Source organism: Limulus polyphemus, unplaced genomic scaffold (assembly GCF_000517525.1).
Source record: "Limulus polyphemus unplaced genomic scaffold, Limulus_polyphemus-2.1.2 Scaffold613, whole genome shotgun sequence".
In the NCBI taxonomy this organism is placed as follows: domain Eukaryota; kingdom Metazoa; phylum Arthropoda; class Merostomata; order Xiphosura; family Limulidae; genus Limulus; species Limulus polyphemus.
The window spans coordinates 461,380-483,444 of record NW_013666223.1 but is presented as its reverse complement, the minus strand read 5'-3'; the positions used below and the strand labels follow the sequence as shown (position 1 = coordinate 483,444).

At 33.6% G+C, this 22,065-nt stretch overlaps 1 protein-coding gene across 1 annotated transcript in view; it reads left to right on the top strand.

The window, feature by feature from the left end:
• Positions 1-22,065, top strand: part of LOC106459470 (WD repeat-containing protein 11-like) — a 79,899-nt gene that overhangs the window by 9,182 nt on the left and 48,652 nt on the right. Inside the window, exons 2-5 of the mRNA XM_013919094.2 lie at positions 1,774-1,843; positions 6,472-6,513; positions 6,999-7,152; positions 16,271-16,444. Of these exons, the coding sequence (XP_013774548.1) occupies positions 1,774-1,843; positions 6,472-6,513; positions 6,999-7,152; positions 16,271-16,444 (440 nt within the window). The remainder of the gene's footprint in view (positions 1-1,773; positions 1,844-6,471; positions 6,514-6,998; positions 7,153-16,270; positions 16,445-22,065) is intronic.

Below are 22,065 nucleotides of genomic sequence, written 5' to 3'. Positions count from 1 at the left end.
TATATAATGTATAAAAATGGAAATGTGACTGTATTTTACAAAGTAGTAGTCTACTAAAACACAGCCAAGAAAGGTTACTTTGTAAAGACCAAAAGTCGGTTTTATGTTATTGGATACAGTAACATAAGTGCACATGTGCCATGTCATTGTAACTTCTGTATTGTTAGCCAGACACAGCTGAAAAGTCAATATAATAAAAATAATAAATATATATAAATGTATAATGTTATCAGATTTAAGTTATTTCATCTAAACATTTATGTTTTCGTATTATAATTTATGTTCATTCTAGAATGAAAGAGGCATAATTTATATTTATTTCCTAATTTTTTATGGTGGTTGCGAGACCGGTCAAATCTACCGAACCTGTACAGAGATTCATTATTGAACATAACAGATAGAATATAAAGTTTTTCTTAAGAAATGCTTGATAACTATCCGGACATTATAAAGATTTCACATGTGAAATTTCAAAATTTTCTGATGCATAAAAGTATTTTTAATGTTAAAATGAAAATTACTCGGCATGATAAATAGGCAAGATGTGAGGGAAAAAAAAAGGCATGAGAGAAACATTGTTTTACAAACCTTAAAACCTAATGAAAAAATTATATATTTTGCATGTGAAAGCATTGTAATGTTTACTGATAGACTGCTAAATTTCGTCAACATTCGCTTACTAATTTAAAGTTATATCGTGAAAACTATAACAAGCACAAAATGGTTACAAGGTCAGTCCCAGGGACCAAGGCCGGTTTGACAGAGTTAATCAAAATTATTTTTTCTGGCTATTACTGTTTTCTGTTATGCAAACAATTGATTAATCTAAATTGTGATTATATTGATTGCCACAAAATAATCAACTAATTTGAATTAAAGTTTCTCATTATTACTATTTTCAATTATTCAACTACTTAAGTTATTGAAATATTTTGCATTAAACTCGCTCCTCAGCCTTTATTATGGCAAAGCTACTAAGACTATCTGCTACTGTCATGATATTTAACTGCAAACTAGGAGGGAAGGTAATTAACTTGAAGCACCATCTGCCAGTTGTTTTTCTTTTTCTTCTTTTTTACTGTTAATGAACTGCTGGATAGAAAGAAAACAAGCTGTTTGATAGCACCCAACAACAGCTTTTTTTCTTGTAAGTAACAAAAAAAAATCACTACTAATCAATTCAAGGGGGCCACTGATTAATGAAAGAGCAAATACAGCTGTAATAAGTAATTACAGTTAATTTTTTACAGAATTATAAATATTAGATATGTACTGATTCAAATTTTTAAGCTACTCACTGTACTGTTAAATTCTAAAGCAGCTTTAAAACCAAAAGAGGGGTGCATGTGTGATTACTTGTTCTGCAGATATATTGAATATTAGCAGCAACTATTACAGAAAAACTACCTATACTGGTTATGTGTTTGGATGCATATACATTTATTATTCTGCCATAGCCATTATTATTAAGAACTGAATAGTGAGGATTGTCACAATAACATTTTCAAAACATAATTTATATAATTTTTGAATAAACAATGGCATTTTAATAGTATGGTGTATTGCTATCTCTGTGTTTCCTTAGACTGCCTGATATTTCCTTCATTTGCATCAAATGTGTTTTTGACAAAAGTTTAGAGTATTTTTGAGAGAGATTATTAAAAAATATTTGATATTTAAATATATATTGGAAATAACAATATGTCCAAGTTAATGGTTTGTTAATTTCAATTTTATATGTTGTGTCAACTCATTATTCATTTTCTTTAACAGGGGATGGCAGTCTTTTGTTGCATATGGTTGCCACAATTTTGTTGTTGTTGTAGATACTCAGCATATGAAGGTATGTAGAAATTATCGTACATTTATGTTTTTGTATATGAATGTTTTGCTTGTTTTACTGAAGGACTCCATTATCCAGTTTAGTTTTTGAAAGGGTACAGAAATTTGCTTAGTAGGTGATTATAGGAAAAGAAAAATGTGCCCTTTGGGGAACTAAGTCTAAAAGCATATAAATAATATATTTATGCTTGTCAGATTGAATTCCCATTTTTCCACTGTGCTAACTTCTCTGTTTCACTGACTTACTCTCTGACTTAAAAGTAAGATACCAGGTATTTGTATCTGTATATGCATATGTGCAAATGACTCATCAGGTGAAAAATTAAGTTTTATAATAAATATTAAAAGCATGGTAATACTGAAAAACATCTTTAATATGGATGTTTCAGAATTTCTTTAAATTGCATCATAAACATTAATATCTCAAAAAGAAAAGTTCATAATATTCAAACTACAAGAAACAACAGTAACACTGAACAAGTTTTTGTATTCAATTGGAAGTTTAGAAAGAATGGATTTAAAAAGTAACAATATAATAGAATGTATGATAAAACACGTTTAATAAATAACATTGTTCAGAGAAACTATTATCGAGAAAGGCTTAAACATAAGTATAAACACTGGATCTTTAAAATAATAATAGATTTTAAATAACACTGAGAATCTAGAATTGATTACATTAATGACAACAGGGAGGAGTTGATGTTATTATTTAGTCTTGCATGATCATTGAAAATGGAGAGGCTTTCTCTAATAAAGAATTTCTAATCTGTGGTTCCAGAGTCGAGAATTTTAAAGTTTTCTAGAAGTATGGGGTGATTGTTATTCTCACTGTGCAATCAGATACAAGACTGGGATGGATTACTTAGCTTACATCTGCTTCTTGCTGAAATTCCCATTTGCTCATGTGCATGTATTTGTAGTTTTACCAATATAGGTAGTTCTACAGCTACCACTAGTGTATTTATATACGACCCACAACTGCATAGGAATGGGTAGTGTCTTTGGTTTTAAACATATTTTAATTTCTAAATGTTGAAGTAAATACTAAACGTAGCTTAATTTGTGGGTAATATGTTTGATTATTTTTTTAATTTGATATTTGAGTTTAAAACTTTGTTTGCCAATTAAAGGAATGATAAGAACTAGTGGATATTTTGAGACAGTGTGTGACTTGTTGGTAGGTTCTATTTTATTAGTTAAAATTTTCATGTGATAGAATTTAAGAAATTAAGGAGATAACTAATAACTAAGATAATTAAGGAGATAATTGGTTTGTAATATGTTATGAATTTTTGTAATTTCTGAGTGTAAACAGAAGTTGTCAGAACAGATATTGTACGCTCTGTTTAGAAGATTTATAACAAGGTTATGTTTGAAAGATTCTGGTATGAAACTGCCGAAATGAGTGTATAAACCAGTAAATATTTTCTTATGGTAAATAGATGTGGCAAAGGGATTGTTTATTTTGTTTATTTAAATGTCTAAAAAAGCTAAGTTATTGTTTTCTTCCATCTCACATGTAAAGTTTATACATGGATGTTGTGAGTTTAGGTATTCTAAAAACTTCTTGGTGTGATCAGTGTTGTGAAAGAGTAGGAAAGTATTAATACCATATCTTCTATATAATATTTGTAATAAAGGGGACAATTATCCACCCATTGATGTTCACAATAATATATAAAAATATTTGCAAGAGTTGGATCTAGAGGTGATCCTATCGACACTCTGTCTATCTGGTCATAAAGATTACCATTAAAAATGAAGTGATTGTCCTCGAGGGCCAATTTAAAATGCTGTTCAAATTTTTGTTCATTAAAGTCAGAGTGCAGAACATTTTTGGTAGGGAATAACTGTTTACTAATTATTTTAATTGTTTCCTCAAGTGGAAGGTTAGTGAAAAAGGACTGAATATCAAAGCTAACCATAACAAATTGGTCTGCATTAGGAAATTTAGATATCTCTTGAACAAAGGAAAAAGAATCTTTAACAGTAAATTCTTTCTTAGTTAGTGAGATTAATGTAGGTACGATATATTTCGCAAATGTAGGCGTGGGAACCAAGAGTAGATAGAATAGGTCTGAGGGGTAAACCATTTTTTGTGTATTTTTGATAAGACATACATAAAACCAGGGTGGAAACTATAGGATAAAGTTCTGCAGAAGTGGTGTCAGAGATGAGTTTACAATTTTAAAAATACCTTTAAGGAAATTCCAAAATGTCCGTATTAAAAATGTTTTTGGTATTACCGTGTTTTTAATATTTATTATATGCATATCTTATTACAAACACACACTTGCTTCTATGGAGAATTAAATAATGGAAGATTGCTAATGTGATTTTTATTTTTAAAAAGAAAGGTTCAAGATAGGATCCAGAGATCTGAAGTTCTATTAATGTAACTTGTTGTTTGCAAGATGTTGGAATCTATCATCATAAATCATTTAGAAAAGCATTTGAAATGTTTGCATTTAAATAATGTTTCTCAACATGATATTTTAGAAAATGGTTTTATTGTTTTATCAACACTCTGGAGTGTTTTTTTATTATTTTAATGAGAGTACACTAGCTGATGTGATATGCCTTGACATGCAGAGGGCTTGATAATGTGCCATACAAAGAGATAAGTTAGTAGATAGGCTACTTATGGAATTAAAAAATATAAAGAAAGTTACAGAAATATTGACTTCTTAGTAGAAACTAAAGCATGCTGATAAATAGGCATTTTTTAAATTGGGAGAGTATGGCAACTAAGGTCCCTTAAAGGTCTGCTTTTGATATTTTTTGTTCATCATTTATGTAATCATTTTTATAGCTTCTTGGCACAAGAAGTTTGATATTAATGGGATATGATTCAATTGATATTGTTTTTCTCATTTAAAAGGACCTTAACAGTGTTAGTAGATAAGCAGAACTTCAAAAATAAAGTTTAACATTAAGAATATAATTTGGAAGCAACTTATTTCTCATGTGAGAGAAGATTAGTGTTAATAAAAAATTAAAAGTGGTTGGAATGATTCTGATAGAATCATAAAGCCTTATACAAAACTAGTATTTGGGTTTAGTAAAACGAGTAAATATAGAAGGCTACATTTAATTTGATATATATTAATTGGTTATTTTTTGTGAATGAAGGAAAACTTCAATTAATATGATGGTCTTTTTTATATTACTCATTCATTGGCTACACATATCACATAAACTTGCATGAAACTTCAAAATGTGGTACTGATCAAACTAATTACCATAGAACATTGTTTTAAGTGCATTAAGAAAACTGATTAAATATGATATGACACTCATGCATATATTTTATCTTAAGGTTTTCTACAGTATAAGTTTGCTATCTGTTTTTTTAAGGGTGTAATTTAATGGATAGAACAGCCTAGATGGATTAAAAGGTTCCTTGCTATCTTTTGATGTTATGTTAAATGCCACTTTGATGTAGCTTATAATGTCGTGCATATGAAATGCATAAAAGACAATTGCAGAATATTGTATTGAGTGCTTTAAATGCAGTATCATACTGTCTAAATATTAGGAGTACATTTGTCAGGAAAATTTACTGGAAAAAGAATTTGAGGAACTATGAAAAGTAAAACAATAGAAGAGATATAAATATCAAAGAGGTGAGACATTAAAACCAGTTTGTCAGGTATAGTAATATCACTTGCCAGACCCTATGAGGTTATAAAACAGCATGATAACACAACATTTCTTTTTCACTTTTATGGCAGAAGAGACTAGAAATATGTTACATAAATCACTGAATAAATTATACTTAGTAGTTCAAGAAGACTATAAAATGTTGATGTTTTACCAGTGGTTAACCAACATTTTGAAAATCAGTTTTCAGATGTTTTTTTTTTTAATGCTTCCAATAGAAGTAAATTGGTATAAATTTGTAGGTGATATGTCATGCCAAGATACATACATGTGGATAACATGCAAGTAAAATGGTGAAACATAGGGAAGATGGTACAAATAGAGCAATCAAAAATATAGGGAAATAAAGGGAATACCACTATTTTTCTTAGGTGTCATGAGATAAGAGGTATTTAATGAGGTGAAACCAGGAATTTATTTATTATTTTAAGTAATTGGTTGTTTTAGTTACATTTGAGAGAGAGAATTCTAATATGTTAAAGCATCTAACATACTAATTGTTTTGTGTGGAATTTTATCAAGTTTTTCTGAAAGTCAAGATGCATGACAAAAACTGATGTATCCATTCCAGAAAAAGTGGAAACCTAACCTGCATCAATTGCTCACTTCATGTATTTGTAATGTTCCTTCTTACTGATTTTACAAGTGCAAATATTTGAAGCTATCAGCTGATTATAGTAAAATGGTACCGTGTTTAAAAAAAAGCCTGAACCATTAAATGAATACTATCTTGCAGTTTTGAAAGAATCATCATTTATTTGGCAGAAAACAATAAATACATATAGTTTAAAGAATGGAAATGTGTATTACAATGAATCATCTTTAGTTTTCTTAACCTTGAAGCTCTTTAGTCTGTCATGCAGAATAAAAACACTTCAGTCAGCCTGCTAAAATATTTCTGTCCTGTATATAACAGCTGTTAATTTGTATTTTTATTTGTATTAATTATTTTTCTTTTTTTAGGTTTTTCAAACCTTGGAGAACCATAAACATGACATCGTAAAGGTGATTATATATCTGGTTTTTATATTTAACATGGTATTTATTACTGTGAACTTCAAAATTAAAGTAATATGACTGTATGAAGTATGGAAGTAAAGACTCATAAAATAATGCAGACAACTGCCAGGTATTGTGATTATAAATTGGTGTCATTTGTACATCTGTTGCATTGTTCTATTTAATTTGAAGTTGTGTAGATGGTAATATGAGTAGCATTTATTAAATGGAGGTAATGTTATCATGTCTGTTAAAAACTCCAGTAATGACTCCAAAATCTCAAAGTAATAAAACAAGTTATTTATGTAAAGAAGAAATCATGGTTTGTCTTTTACAGTATTCTTTCATTATGAGTCTCATATTGTAATAGTAGTTACTGTCTTTAATTTCACATAAAAGCCCTTGTTGTATTTATTTTGAGTTTTTTGTTGTTGTTTAGTTGTATCATTTTTCAATATAACAAAGCTATGAAGAATGGTTTTGTGTATTAGGTGAAGTGGTCTAAGGAAGCCCACTACCACGATCAGTGGTTTCCATACAACCTAAAGTTGGCTTCTGCTGATACTGGTGGTAGTATTGTTATATGGAATGTGGCTGAAGCAACAGTGAAGGCATCATTTTCTGATGGAACCAGAGCTGTAACAGGTACATATAATACCTTCTCTGAAATGTGATTATATTACTTATAATTAATGGATATAATTGATCACATGTGAGCATTAATTACATCAATTAGCATCATGTAAGATAATGAGTTAACTGAAATTATGATTAGATTAATTAATGTCATGAAAATAATCAGTACTTCTCTGTACCACTAAGAGCTGTTATCTCAACTGCAGCTGCTTTGGAATTTCCTGCATATGCCATAAGCCTTGAACAAACTCCCACCACCAACATGTGTTTACTTGTATTGTGCCAGCCTATAACATAATTATCATAATGCTGTAGCCCTCCACCAATAGGAGGGTGATATGACCTCCATTTGAGGTAATCCCTGTGAGCACTAGCACATGATAATAGGCTCATTTTTCCTCTGCTGTATCTGTGTTCAGATGTATACTTTTCCTTTGCTTTTTCAGTTTATAGTCAACTTAATCAACTGCTTTTTTTTATTAGTGCTACATTGCTTTCATCCTTGTTGCACTTGTGTTACATTCACTTTATTGCAATTTTGTTTTCTTTATCCATCACATTTTTACTTTAGGCTTCTTTCAATAACGTATGCTGTGTAAAATATTTAAAAAAAGTCTCAAAGTCAAGACATTTCTTTTCAGTCATTTTCTCCAACTGACTGAATGGCGACTGGAGGCACTTTATCTATTCATGGACCTGACATTCAGTTGTTGTCCATTATGGAGATGTAATGAACCATGGTATGCCAGTAAGTTAACTGATGATATTCCTGCATTCATGCATCAGGTGGTTGATTCCCTTTTGCCTATTTCTTCTTCAGTTCAGGTTCATAGTAATTTGATTTCTTTGCCTTCTGTGGAGTCTGCCTCACTTGTGGTCACTTTTTGTTACCTTTTCCATCTCCAGCCTTTGTTTCTGGCTCTTCACTTCCTAATGAGGAACTGGTATTTTCTTATTTTCTGTTTGCAACATTCATGAATCAGGTATTTTATATTCTATCTTTTCTATCTCTTTATGAGAATGTGTTTCTAGTTGTTTAACTCCATGTGCTTCTTACCAACTTCACATTGTCCCACGTCTTTCTTGTCCTACCCATATTTGTGACTCCTTAACTGTAGCCTCGTGTATTGGTCCTTTTATATTTTTTTATCCCCATTCTGTTGTATCCTTTCTTACTGCTTGGGGTACTTCTCTTTCTCCTTCTTTCCAATTATCTGCTTGTATTTGTCTAACTTTATTTTTTCGTTTACTCTATATCTGTCCTTTAGCTCCTCCCTAATGCTTATCTTTTGAACCCCAATAGTTTTGATGGGGACCCCTGTGGTTACCATTTCATCTCTCTTGTCTTTATGACCTGATTTCTTTGTTTTTGGGATTTCCTAGTCAGGTTTCTGCATCCCTTCCTCTTATATTTGAGACCTTCATTTGGTTTATTTGTTTTGGGGGTGTACCTGACTCATTGGAATTCCGGGCTTAGATTGCTTCCTTGCAATCTTCTATTGGTTCCTTGATTTTACATCTCACTGGTCCTCTTTCTGCCACTTATCTTCAGGAGTCATTTCAGGCTAAACCTCTCTGGTTCTTCACTATCTTAATTCTGTTTGTTATCCCCCCTCCTGCACAACTAGCCATCATGGTTCTGGGCTCTGGTCCTATTGGTGCTTGCCTCTCTCACTTTACCATCTTGTCTTCTCCAATTACTCTGGGGTTCTGCATTTTCCTTCTTGTTATTTCTCTCTCCTCTTTTGTACTCCACTTCTTCTTTCTCATAGTGCTCTTTTCTGTCTTCTTCCCATGATATTCTGCTTCTTCATCATCTTCAGGATATGGTTTCCTCTTTGTTGATTGCAGGAGCTATAAAACCTCTTTCTCATCTCCACTTAGGGCTTTCATCCCCATCTTTTTTTTTAATTCCCATGCTGTAAGGGGTTTGGCACCATCAACAATTTGTCTCTAAATCATTTTCTTGTTGTGTCTCAATTTTGGTTGGACAACTTTCTCACTCTGCATTGGGCTCCTGTGCTGTGTTTAACTAAGGTAGAAGTTTCAAATGATTTCCTTCATTTCCATTATTACATAGTTGTCTGGCTTCTTCAGGCCCTATTTTGACAAGAATTGGTGATTGCTACTTCCACTCTTTTTTGGGAGGCCTCTAGCCTGGGCTGACTGGTGTAACTTTTCAAGTACATTTTGACTCACAATCAGTTTTATGTCCAAATGAGGGTTTTCCACACCTACTGCATGGGGCGGGCTCAACCCTGTCCTTTGTGTATATGCAAAATAGAAATTTTGGGATCCAAGGTACTTCTCTCTTGCATTTGGAAACTTACTTCCCTGGGAGCCTTGATTCTTTTTGGTCATGCACAAGTGTGTCCTCTTCAGTGGTCTCTAGATGATTAGTGAAACATGTTTTCTGATCCCTTATCTACCCTTGTGTCTCTACCTTCCTCTTTACATCCTTTTGTATTTTGGGCTTGATTTCTTCAACACAGATTGAAGTATAACACTCCTCCTTTGGCTTGACTTGCATCTTTACACCAATCCCTGTCTTTCTGGTCGGGGTGTGATTCTCAAACTACCACTTCTTCTGGAGACTGACTTACAGAGGAGTGTTCTTTGCAAATCAACCTACTGGAGATGACTGTATCTTATTGGGCTTGTCTTCTTTCTCAGTCCTAGTTGTTCAGTCATCTTTTGATGATCTACTTTGACACCTCCATGGTCATTAATTAAATCAACTGCCAGGAAGGTACCTGCTTTCAGGACCTGTGTTTTGTGACTTTATATTGGGCCTACAGTTGTTGTGTTTATCTTATGGCATGTTATGTTTCTGGTGGTTGAATATGGTGGTGGATCTCTTCTCTTACTTCGATGGAATCCTTCCAACGGAGTGGTCCTTTCATCCTTCAATCTGGTGTTGGATTTGTTCCAATTTTGGAAACTCTCAGGTTGATACTTGTGTGACTCCTACTTTGGAAGTTTTTTATTCAGTTATCCATTCTTCATGTTGGGGTGTCACATTTTAGTACCTTTGTATTCATGTATGGGATTTGTCTGGTCTCTTGCAAGATATTTGAGATTTTCCTACTGCATAGCCCATTTTCTCTTTCATTCTTGTAGGCTTTCTACTCTCACCCTCTATCAATGGAAGTGGGCTGTCTACCATAAGTTCATCACTTTCTTCAGCTAGGTTGTTCTACACTTTCACATCTTACTTCCTTTTTTACCTGGCTTTTTAACAAAGGCCTGTCTCAACCATTGTAGATTATAGAGCAGTGTTGCCCATCCACCACCTTACACCTCTTGTTGAGTGATAACACCCTTTCTTTTCACATGTTCACACAGAATTCTTTAAGGCCTCCTTTGTTCATTACCCCTCTGCATTTCAACCCTCTTCCCAATTAGGACCTTTTTGTAGTTCTTCAGGTTCTCACATGTTCCACCCTTGGGTATTTGCCTCCTGCTCCAAGTATCATTGTCTCTCAAATCATAATTTCTTGTCCTTGCTTGTTGTAATTGTTGTTCAAACATTTATGCCTTGAACATTTCCTATACTCTCTATCATAGGGACTGGTTGATGCTATTTCAGGAACACTTCTTTCTTCCAAAGATCTGGGCTGCATAGGAGGGAGATTGGGTGTTTTATATCCTATTTCTATTTTCTCAGTTTCCTCCTTGTACAATCATTCTGATCCCGAACATCTTTTGTGTCCTGTATGGAAACTGCCATCACATATTTTTATTGGGCAAGACCTCCTTCTCTTGGGACTTGTCCCCTTCCATTTTAACTGGTTGGGTTCTCCAGTTCTTCTGTTTCATATACTGTTTTGTGGGTGAGTCTGATTATACACATGATTATGTCTTCTCCCACCGGATTTGGTGTGTTATATCCTCTCTTGCCTCTTTTCATCACTGATCTTTGGAGGAGTTCTTACAGTCTGACTGGTATGTGAACTACACCTCATTCATGTCACATTACTTGAATCATTGGACAGTTTCATATGTGTCTGGTTTTTGCTCTCCTTCATTCACCATTCTCAAGTCTACCCAAAGGCTCTAGTTTGTTGCATTTTGCTTGTTGTGTTTTTCAGTCATCTCCATATCATTCATCTGTTTCATAACATCTCCATGTGTGTACCTTAGTTTTCTATGCATTCCAACTAATTGCAAATTCCCCAATTAAAACAAAGAACAAAAAATAATAAATAATCAAACTGAACAGAATGAGGCAAACTCACCAGATCAAAAGTTACATGAAGAACTACACTCTGCATTGCTTCCTTCACTCTGGGGCATGAGAGATCCCTTACTTCTCCATCTCAAGCCACTGGGGATGTTGATAGGGAGAGATTTCTCTACAAATGGCATTTTCTCCTTTCTCCCTGATAAGAGACCAGTTGGGCTCACTCCTTCATTGAGATGTAAGGCTGGGGTGTTCCCTGGAAGTGTAGTACAGGACATCCCTATTACAATATCTTTGATGCAGTTCCCAGTGGATATGTCCAGCTGGATGAGGCTTGGATTTGCAGGGAGAGCTTCTCCTCCATCCAGCTGTTATTACAATATCTATGTTATGTAACTAATTCACTAAGACAGAACAGCCTAACACCCTCACTACACTACACACTTTAATGTTCTATCCAACCTTTGTGACACATTACCAATAGCACTGAATTTACCTGATATCCTTTACTGTAATTCTTTGTAATGTATATGAAATTATATCAATGTACAAATAACAAGTTGGGTGAAGAATGTCCCCCGCTTGAGAAGAATGTGGTCTTTCATTTGGTGCTGCTCCATAGGTGACCTCCAGTGGAGCATGGAAATCATGCCTCATGGGCTTTTCCCTTATGTCACTTTCTCAAAAAAGAGCTCATCTTTGTAATTTGTCTGCACTGGCCTGTCCACATTTTCAATATGGGATTCCATTGCTTAATGGTGCAGAGAGGTAGGTAGCATTTCTGAAGTTAACATTTTCCACACCTAGAAATGTATTTCAGATAGATACTTATCTCTCTATCATCTGCTAGTGCTCACGGGGATTACCTTGCATGGAGGTCATGTTGCCTTCCTATTGGTGGAGAGTTACAACAGCATTATGTTATTGCATCAAAAGCTGGATGAATGCACATTGACATATGTAGGGGTGATAGTTTGTTCAAGGCTTGTGGCATGTGCAGGAAATTCCATGGTAGTTGCATGGGAGGTAATAGCTCTTAGTGGTGCAGAGAGGTAGATATAACTTGAAATATATTTTCAGGTAAGGAAAATGTGAACTGCTTATTCCAACTATCCAAGTCATTAAAGTTTTGTCACAATGATTTCTTATAATTACCTTTGATTAATACTAGTTTGTTCAGCTTTGGACAGGCATAGCCTGGTGATTAAGAGGTGTTTCCTCATGATTTGAGGGTCTCTGGTTTGATTCTAGTTGTCATGAAACATGCTAACCCCTTTAGCTACAGGATTATTATATATATTCATTTGCTTTTGAATTATGGTAAAGCTACTAAGGCTATCTCCCACCACCTTTTATCTAGTGGGAAGGCAACTAATGCCAACTCTTGGGCTGCCCATCTAGATAAAGTAAATTTACTGTTTTTTTTTTAGATTGTGTTATGTTTTTAATTTATAACTGTTTTCTTTATTACATGACCTTGTAATGTATAACTTGTATAACTGTATTCTTTAGTGTTGAATAAACTATAAATTTTTGTACATTGTATGTGTGCTATGTTTGTAACATCACACCTCTTATTTTCCTGAATTTATGTTCTGCTGGAAGTTATGACAAGCACAATGTGGCATGTTTCAAACCTGCAACTACTATTACAGGGCAAATATTTGCAAAGTGGTATTTGTTAATTACTTAGTTATTCCAGTCTTTCAACCATGTGATTTGATATATTACAAATATAAATGTACCAATCAATTTTCAATAAACAGTAACAAAATAAATAAATATATCATTAAAATTTGTAAGTATCAATCATTTGGTTAAATTAACAAGAAAATCATGATGATATATATACATTTTATTTTATGTTATACTTTATATTGTACAGAATAATATTATAAAACATACAAAGCATTTACTGAGTCAGTCTGGGTGAAAGGTCATTTATGTGCTAAGAATAAAAATACTTCTTTTCATCCTACAGTTTTCATATTTCATATGATAAAAATTTGTATTTCATTTCTTATTTTCTCTGCCTTAACAGTAATTGTAGAGAAATAATGAATGTACAGTAAAATGAAAAGTTGAAAAATATGAAATAAAATGAATAATACCATTTTTTTCTCTGCCCTAATTAAAGTATTGATCAGAAAGTTCCAAAATATTTATCATAACAGTTTCAACTGTATATCTTTTCATATTTGTTTCCTTTTAATTCTTTGGTTTTATTGCTGTATTTTATGCCCACTGGAGCAGTAATTCTTGCATCAAAAACACAAAATTACAATGGCATCGATTAAGAAATGCTCAATAAAGTATTAAAACTTGTTGATAATATTAAAGTCTTGGGTGTTGCTGCTGTGAGGAGAATGTTGCTGCTTTACAAAAGGATCATTTGGGAAGTTGGGCATATAAATGGCAGATAAATTTTAGTTATAATAAATGCAAGTTGCTGCATATGGGTTATAATTTGAATTATATGTATAATTCTGAAGCAGTAACCTTAACAGTATTATACATCTAGAAGAAAAAAGATCTTGGTGTTTTATTTGATCATTATTTTAATACATCCAAGCAGTGTGCTATTACTAATGTAGGGCTAATAGGATTTTAGGGTGTATTTACAGAAATATTGAATGAAAGTTTAAAGAGGTTATAATTTCATTGTATAGGTTGCTAGTTAGACCACATTTGTACTTGAGTATTGTGTTCACTCTTGGACTTCTTATCGTACAAAGAACATTGAACTGTTGGAAAGGGTTTAGAGGATGGAAATATTGTCATATAAGAATAAGTTAAGATCTCTGAAATTGTTTTCTTTTGAAAAAAAGAAAAGTTAGAAAGGATCTGGTTGAGGTTTATAAGAGTGTTAAGAGAATATAGTGTCAATACATCATTTTTTTTCGTACTTAATGGTGAGAATGGTAGGACTAGTGGACACAAGTATAAATTTTGACAAGGTAGGAATTATTTTCAGTTAAGACAGTTTCATTTTTCTAATATAGTACTTTACTTTTAAAAAGGATTGCCTTCAGATGTGGTGGAAGCAGTAAATTTAAAAGAGGGAAGGCTTAATCAATATTTGAATGATAAGGACTGACTTTGAGTTCCTTTTTTTTTTTCAGTAGTTTAATGTGGATGGAACAGCCTAGGTGGACCAATAAATCCTTTGTTGTCCTTACGTGTTATATTCAATTTCAGAGGAGGCAGCAAAGGCTATGCTAAGTCATCTTTTACTCAGTTAAAAGAAATTTGTATCTGTTGAATCATGATTGTCAGAGGCTTAAAGTACTGAATACAAGTATAAAAAAAGTTACAGCTTATTCACAAAATTGAAAACTGGAAAATTTAGGCATCCCAAAAGGATCTATTGGAACACCCTATGTATGCCCTCACAGATGCATTGGCTACTCTTATATAAAACATTGTTGGGAAATCCCCAAGTTTTCTAATATCCTATATAATATAATTATACACATACTTTCAGCAGGATAATGTTCTTTCATGGAAGTTTTGGGATTAATCCATAGACTTTGCAGACATTCACTGGTTTACTTCTGCAGCTGTATATTGCTGTTTATGTATTAGAAACAGGGAGAAAAAAAAAGAAACCAACTGTGTTTTCACTTGTATAAATGGTTTCAATCCTATCAACTCAGAAAAATCAAAGCAGTGAATGTTGGAGAAATCCAAGGTTTATCTGAAATAAGTGTTGAATAATGGATGCCTGTAAAATGTGCACTGTATGTACATATCTCAAGATGAATAAATTACACGATTAATAACAGTAGGTATAAAAATGTTACTTAAGTGAATTTTGAATTATTCTGAAAGATGAAGGAATATGACATCACAAAACAAAAAATTCTACTATGAAATCATTAACACCGTTTTAGTGGTTGGGAAACCATGTAGGTAAAACTGCAACCTTATAATGAAGTTATCAAAAAACATTTTTTGCACAGTGAATAAACACTACAATTTTAATGAAGGAGTTAAGTAGATTTTTTAATATGAAGTTTTCTTACGTGGTATTGTTCAGTAAGATAAGATTTAATGTTTTAAAATTGATGGATAATTTTTCTTCTCGTTGGTTAAGTGGAAATTGTAGACAAGCTATAAATCCTATTAAATGCAAAATGTCATCATTGTTATAATCTTTTTTTGGATCTGTTTATTATATAAATATTTGTAATAGAGGCAGAAAGGTTGTGTTAAGCATGTTCTATTAAATGAAGTACCAGATTAACATATAGGCCACCTAGGCCCAGGTCTAGGGTCCTGGTCATACATGAGACCCACCGACCACTCAAGTAAAAAATTATAGTTTGTAAAATTAGCATAACAGAGACAAAAGTGAGTTATTGTTATCATTTCTAAATATTATCAGAGTCTAGGGTCCCGCTAAACCTTAATCAAGCCCTGATTAAATGCTGTGTGAGGAATTCTGTACTCATTTTATGAGTCTTTAATAAAAAATTTTCCCATGATTAGCTGTGTTCATCCAGGTCAATACTTGATACGCAGCCATACACTTCATAAAACTATAGACACTGGACACACAGCATTAATAATATTTGGCTCTCAATAAAATACAAAAATGTGTATGTCCGTCGTTATCAATGGACAATGACGAATGATATTCCACATACATCCACCAAGTTTCATCAAAAAACGATCATTTTTGATTGAGTTATTGAGCAAAAATATTGTGAAAAATCGGTCCCGATGTTAACAGATAGGGATTTTTTTTTCTATGATCTTGCTTTGACCTTGACTCTCCATAACTAATCACTCTTAAGTTGGGTCATAGTCCAAATGTATACCAACTTTCATACAAATCCATTCAGCCATTTTTGAGAAATCCTGGTGTCAAACACATACACACAGGGTGAAAACATAATCACAATTGTGTGAAAAAAATACTCCACTTAATGTTTTTTTCAGATCTTGAATGGCTGTCAGGAAATGATTCCTGTCAGAACTTCCTTGCAGCATTGCATCCTCCATACTCGATCATCATCTGGAACACGGAAACTGGAAGCAAGGTCTGGAAGAAATCTTACACTGAAGTATTGCTGTCTTTTAGTTTTGATCCATTTTGTGACAGTAATGTTGTTTGTAAGTATTAATGATTTCTTCATCTCTGTAGAAAGTCTATGTAAACAAGAAAGTTTTTGGTAGGATCAGTTATTGATTAATAGTATAGGAGTAACATCTAAGAAGTATCAGAAAATATTTTTCACATCATCACTGACAAATGAAATTACAAGTGGAGATCATACAGTTAACATTAGTGAATATGAACAACAACAATTTTCACAAATTCATGAAAGTAGTCTTACACATAAGTTGTGGCATGATATAAGTTTTAACTGATAAAAAAACTGTACATTATTTTATGAAGAGTTTTAATATCTATAACCAGTGTTACTTTTTTTAGAGATGTTTACTATGAGATAACTTTCTAGCATATTTATTCACAGAATTGTAAAATACTCATTGTAATCCATATCTTTAAGTATTATTTTGCACATAGTACTTTGTCCATCTTTGGTATATTCCCTTCTGTATTTCATTTTACACATTTTCACAACTCTGCTGTGTAGCATTGTTGGTTTGACACGTAGATTAACTTTAATGAGTGGTTTGAGGAGACATTGATGCTTATCTGAGCAAAATCGTTTTGATAAGCAGCCATATTTCAGTGCCAAATTTTGTTCTGCTATTTAGAAAATATTACTCCCTTGGTAACTAACTGTAATACATTTTCCAAGCATGAGCAAGCAGGGAAAACCTTAACCAGTCAATTATTTGTTACTAAAGTATATGGCTGCTGAAATGTTTTAAGAAGTGAATTATGTTAACATATTTCTCTTTGAAAAATCTATTCCATGTGATAGTTACCACCTTTCACATAATAGCTTTTCTCAACAACTATATGCACTAATTTTTACTTGCCACTAGCCTTGTGTTCCCACCTACATCCACGTATTTGCATGTATTATGTGTACATTGTAGCTTGCAAATGAGCATGTGACAATCCTCCATCAATAGGATTGTGACACACCCTCCTAGCACAGCTGGCTCCCCAATACTGTTGAATCCAATTTTCACTTCTTGATTTGACACACTTGAGTGCATACATATTTTAATTTTGCTTGTTTTTACTCATTTTTTTTCATATTTCACTTAATTTTGTTCAACAAATAGTTATTTTTTCATTCTGCATTACTTTGATCATTTATGGGTAATTTATCATTTGTTTTATACACTCAAGTTTCTTTTCTTTGAATTCTCAAAATAGTGTTACAACTACAACTTCTTTTGTACCACTTGCCACTATACAACAACTGTCATTTCTGTGTACTCGGGCTTCATTATTTCATTGAGGTAGTTTTGCCTCCTTTTACTGCAAATTGGATTTTATCATGTGGCCTGATGTGGCTCTTGTACCAAGGCCAGATGTACCACTCTCTGGTGTTTGGTTTCTATGATGACATTTGGGTCAGCGTTTTACCACCCCCTTCCTTTGCTATGCAGTCAAGCGTTATGCATATGAATGTTGCCACGTTTTTCGTCAACCACTTCTTGACACAATTTTACGGTTATGATACCTTTTGTGTGTTTGTTAGTTTGCTCTTTCTATACAGATTTCAGGGTCCATGCTGTTTAGTTCATTACCTAGATCTACATTTTATGTTACATATTTTTCCTGGACCCTCAAACCTTCAAGTCTTTCATTCTAGCATGGGATCACACCCTGACAATATAATGTATTTTTCTCAGGCCCAGTTTTCGAATTTGTGTCTATCCCTTCCCCACTTTCTTTGTTACTTTTTCCTACACACCTCTTCTCATCATCTCTATCTCAGACCTCTGAGTTTTTTTTTTTGGGAGACTTGTACCCTCCACTGGTGGGATCTTTTTGGTGGTGCACACTGTTTTCTCTAGTATGCTTCCTCCTCCAGTTCTTTTTTGCCTTTTGTTTGGCGCCAGTCAGTGTTTGTGAGTCTTCCTATCTCATTGAAATCCAAAGTGGCACCTTCTCATAATTTTTTTCCTTCTTATTTTCTGAGGTTCCCAACCCTGCTTAGGCCCGTTCCTGTGTCTTGGACTTCTCTCTTTTCCCAGTGCCTTCTTTCCAGTCTTTGGAAGGGAGCCACATTTCCTACATGCATTTTCTGTAGATACTTGGGTGCATCATATGTGGATAGGACTCTCCCTTTCCCATCCTCCACTCCTCACAGACGTTTTCCTTGCCTCCTCCTTGAGATTCTTTTGTTTTTCTTACCAGCATCTTTCAGAATCGGTAGATGGTCTTCTCAATTGGGATGCTATCTTTCCAGTCAATTACTCTTATCAGAAGTTCTCTTCCTGGTTGTATAGCAGAGACAGCTGGTATGGGTATTAAAAACTTTAATTAAAATAAAGTACAAGAACAATTTTTCGACCTTTATAGGTCATCTTCAGGTTAACAAAGACAGTTGGATTCCATACAGGTCATTTTTGCCTGGTGGCTCTACAGGGACATTCCTTTTATACTTCTCTGTCCCATGTTGTACCTTTTACCAGATACATCTCATGGGTTGGGGGCTTATATGGACTCTCATGACATTGCTGGTCTTTGGGTTTTGGTTGAGTTGAGGTTCCACATCACTCTTTTGGAACTTCTTGTGGTTTGTTGAGTGTTGGATCATTTCCTCCTTTTAGTACAGTTCTACTCCTTTTTGACTGATTCACCATTGTCACTTCCAAATATTGACTAGGGTCATCTGTTTTCATTTCACTTTGTTTTAGAATGTTGGATCTTCTTTTCTGGGTCCACTAATTGCATATTCACCTGTTGACTTCTGGGTGCTTTCTTTTTCCTTGCAGTTTGGTTATCTCATTTCTACAAGATTCTCTCCATAGAGTGATCTTTAGGTCTTCTGATCGTTCTGCTCCCAGTGGGGTGCTTCTCTACTGGTCAAGTTTGCCACCCTAATCAAGGCATCACTCCCTCTTTTCTCTAATTCCTCATCCATTGGCTCTGGTTATGAATACCTTCAGATTGGATTGGAATGATGACTCCAGGTATGCCTGTCCTCCTCTCTGTCTCCTTCCCTGGGTTTTTTCTATTATTCAAGTCACTCCTTTTTGAGTCCTTTTCATTTCCCCATTACATCCTGCACAGCTTTTGTTCCCTGTTCTTCAGCTCTCTCCATTGACTCTTCTCCTATCTAGGTCCATTTTCCTGCAGTACTAATTATTGGTGTTTCATCCTGCCGTACCTGCACTCTTGCTTCACATCTGACTTTTGTCTGGTCCCATGTAGGATGATCTGGACTCTCTGCACATGGGTCAACTCTTATCTCCCATTCAGTCCAGTCTTCTTTTTTTTGGTGGTCTGTAAAAGAAAATGGCAGAAAATGTCATTGATCTCTGCATCATGGTCCTTGCATTCCTCACCATTTCATATTTCACTTGGCTGTATGATAGTGATCTGTTTGTGTCTGTTTGCAGACTATGGGGGTGGCCTTATCCTCTACCTTCCTTTTTTCCCCATTGTTGCCATGTTTTTTCTCTCATGTCATATCCCTCTAGTTTTCATCCTTTTTTGTATTCTCCATTCCTTCTTGTCTTCTGCTCCTTTAAAAATGGGATTTCAACGTCTTTTTCCATGCTCTAACCCAGTTTTTTTTAACCATTGACTATCTATTCCATATCCCACCTACATTGCTTTTTATTTTGCCAGTGGTCATTGGAAGTTTAATGTGTTCTCGTATCTGCTTTCATTGTGTCCTCCTTCCCAAGATCATGGTGGCTCATGAAAAAAACACCACATTCATGCCTGTATTCCTTCTTTTCATTTCCCATTTGTATTCCTGTTAAGACTGAGATTGTCTCCTCTGCCCATTTTGTACTTTCTGATGTTAATTTGCGTGCACAGCTTCCTTCCTTGGTTCTGGTTCCCACCTCTTTTTCCATTGAAATCCTTCTGCCTGTGCCTTTTCCCTGTGACCTTTATCAATTGGATTCACTAACTCATTTGGTTTGTTATTTTTCTTTGTCTTTGGTTTCCCATTGTATTTTCATTGTTTCCTTTCACTATATTTTTCATCTAACCCTATCCATGGTGGTTCCCAAATTAATCTTCCTTGCAATTGCAAATTCCACAAGGCTAGGAGTGCAACTGACATTGTTGCCTAGGAAGTGCTTCTTAATGAACAAATTAGTTTACCTATGATTTCAAATTCAAAAAACACCAAACACACATACTCATGACATTCTAATGATACTCAATACTACAAGGTTGAGTACATTATATGGAAATAAATTTAAACTTGCATAGCAGTAAGTTACATTTCAATTACAGCCAAGTACAAAGTTGCAATGGATTGGTATATATATCAGCGCTACATTTTGAAATGTTTTGGTATTTCATATATTGTGTGATTACTTTTGGAATGACACATATAAGCCCTTTTTGATGCCAAATATTCACACACTCAAATCATAGATATGTTTAGATCAGGGATTTAGAATTTCTTATACAAGGATATTCCTTGGACTTAACCTTATCGTAATGGGTCATGTGTCAAAGGCATGTCCTCGTGTTTGTTGCCTTGCATTAAAAAATTTACTGAACTACTATTTTATGAATTTATTTCAATATGTTTGGTATAAAATTGCAGATTATAATTCAAATATTAGTATTATACATTAGCTAATTTCTTAATTTAAAGGTGAATATTAAAAAGACAGCTAAACATCAATTTTTTGTGGTACGTTGAATGCAGTACTGGTTCAAATTAGATGTTTGTGATGTCAAAATACAGAGTCTATAGTTTCATATGAATTAGGAACTCAAGCTACTGATATTGACAAGCAAGAATATAACATAAGAACCTCTTATCTTTTCTATTTGCTAATATATTGCCCATGTATTGAATCAATAGTGAGCTCAAAATTTCATATTTTTCTAGACCCAAATACAGCTTAGTTACTATGCTTGATATCTATATACTGAAACTTCTTATTTCACTTTTTTGAAAAATGAAATGGTCTTTCCTTTTACTCCCAATCAACAATCAAATATCTTTTCTTGAATTATGAATAACACGATTGGATTGAAATATTTAATTAATTATGTCAAAATAAACCTTCATTTCAGTGCAATATTGAAATTAGCTTGAATTCTTCATAACCTCTGAATAGTGGGTGACCCAACGGGTCACGGGTGGTCCAGTATACTACTAAAACATTGAGATTGTTTGTGTGTCTATAATTAAATACAGAAAAAATGGTGCACAATACCACCATATTTGTAATGAAATGAGAATAGAAACAGAATTTAACAAATTTTGTTAAAATTGGGCCACGGATTACTGAGTTAGCCCCGTTTTTCAGGTCACTTTTATGAAAATTTCTAGATGAATTAAGATACACTAGATGGCGACACATATCAATTTATCTATCTGTCTATTCGTTTTCCACCTGATGAATCACTTTAAAATATCTTCTATACACCAATATATGCACAACAGAAATTAAATGATCAGATGAAAATGTGTTATAACGGCACGTAGAAAGAACAATAAAATGTACCTACAATATTATTGACTATTTGCAAATAGTAACTATGGAGATGAGATAATAAAATAAAAATCAAGTCGAGAACAACAACAAAACTTTATAAATGTAAACCTCTCGCCGAGCATTGGCTATTATATTATTTCCCTGTCAATGTTCCCATCTTC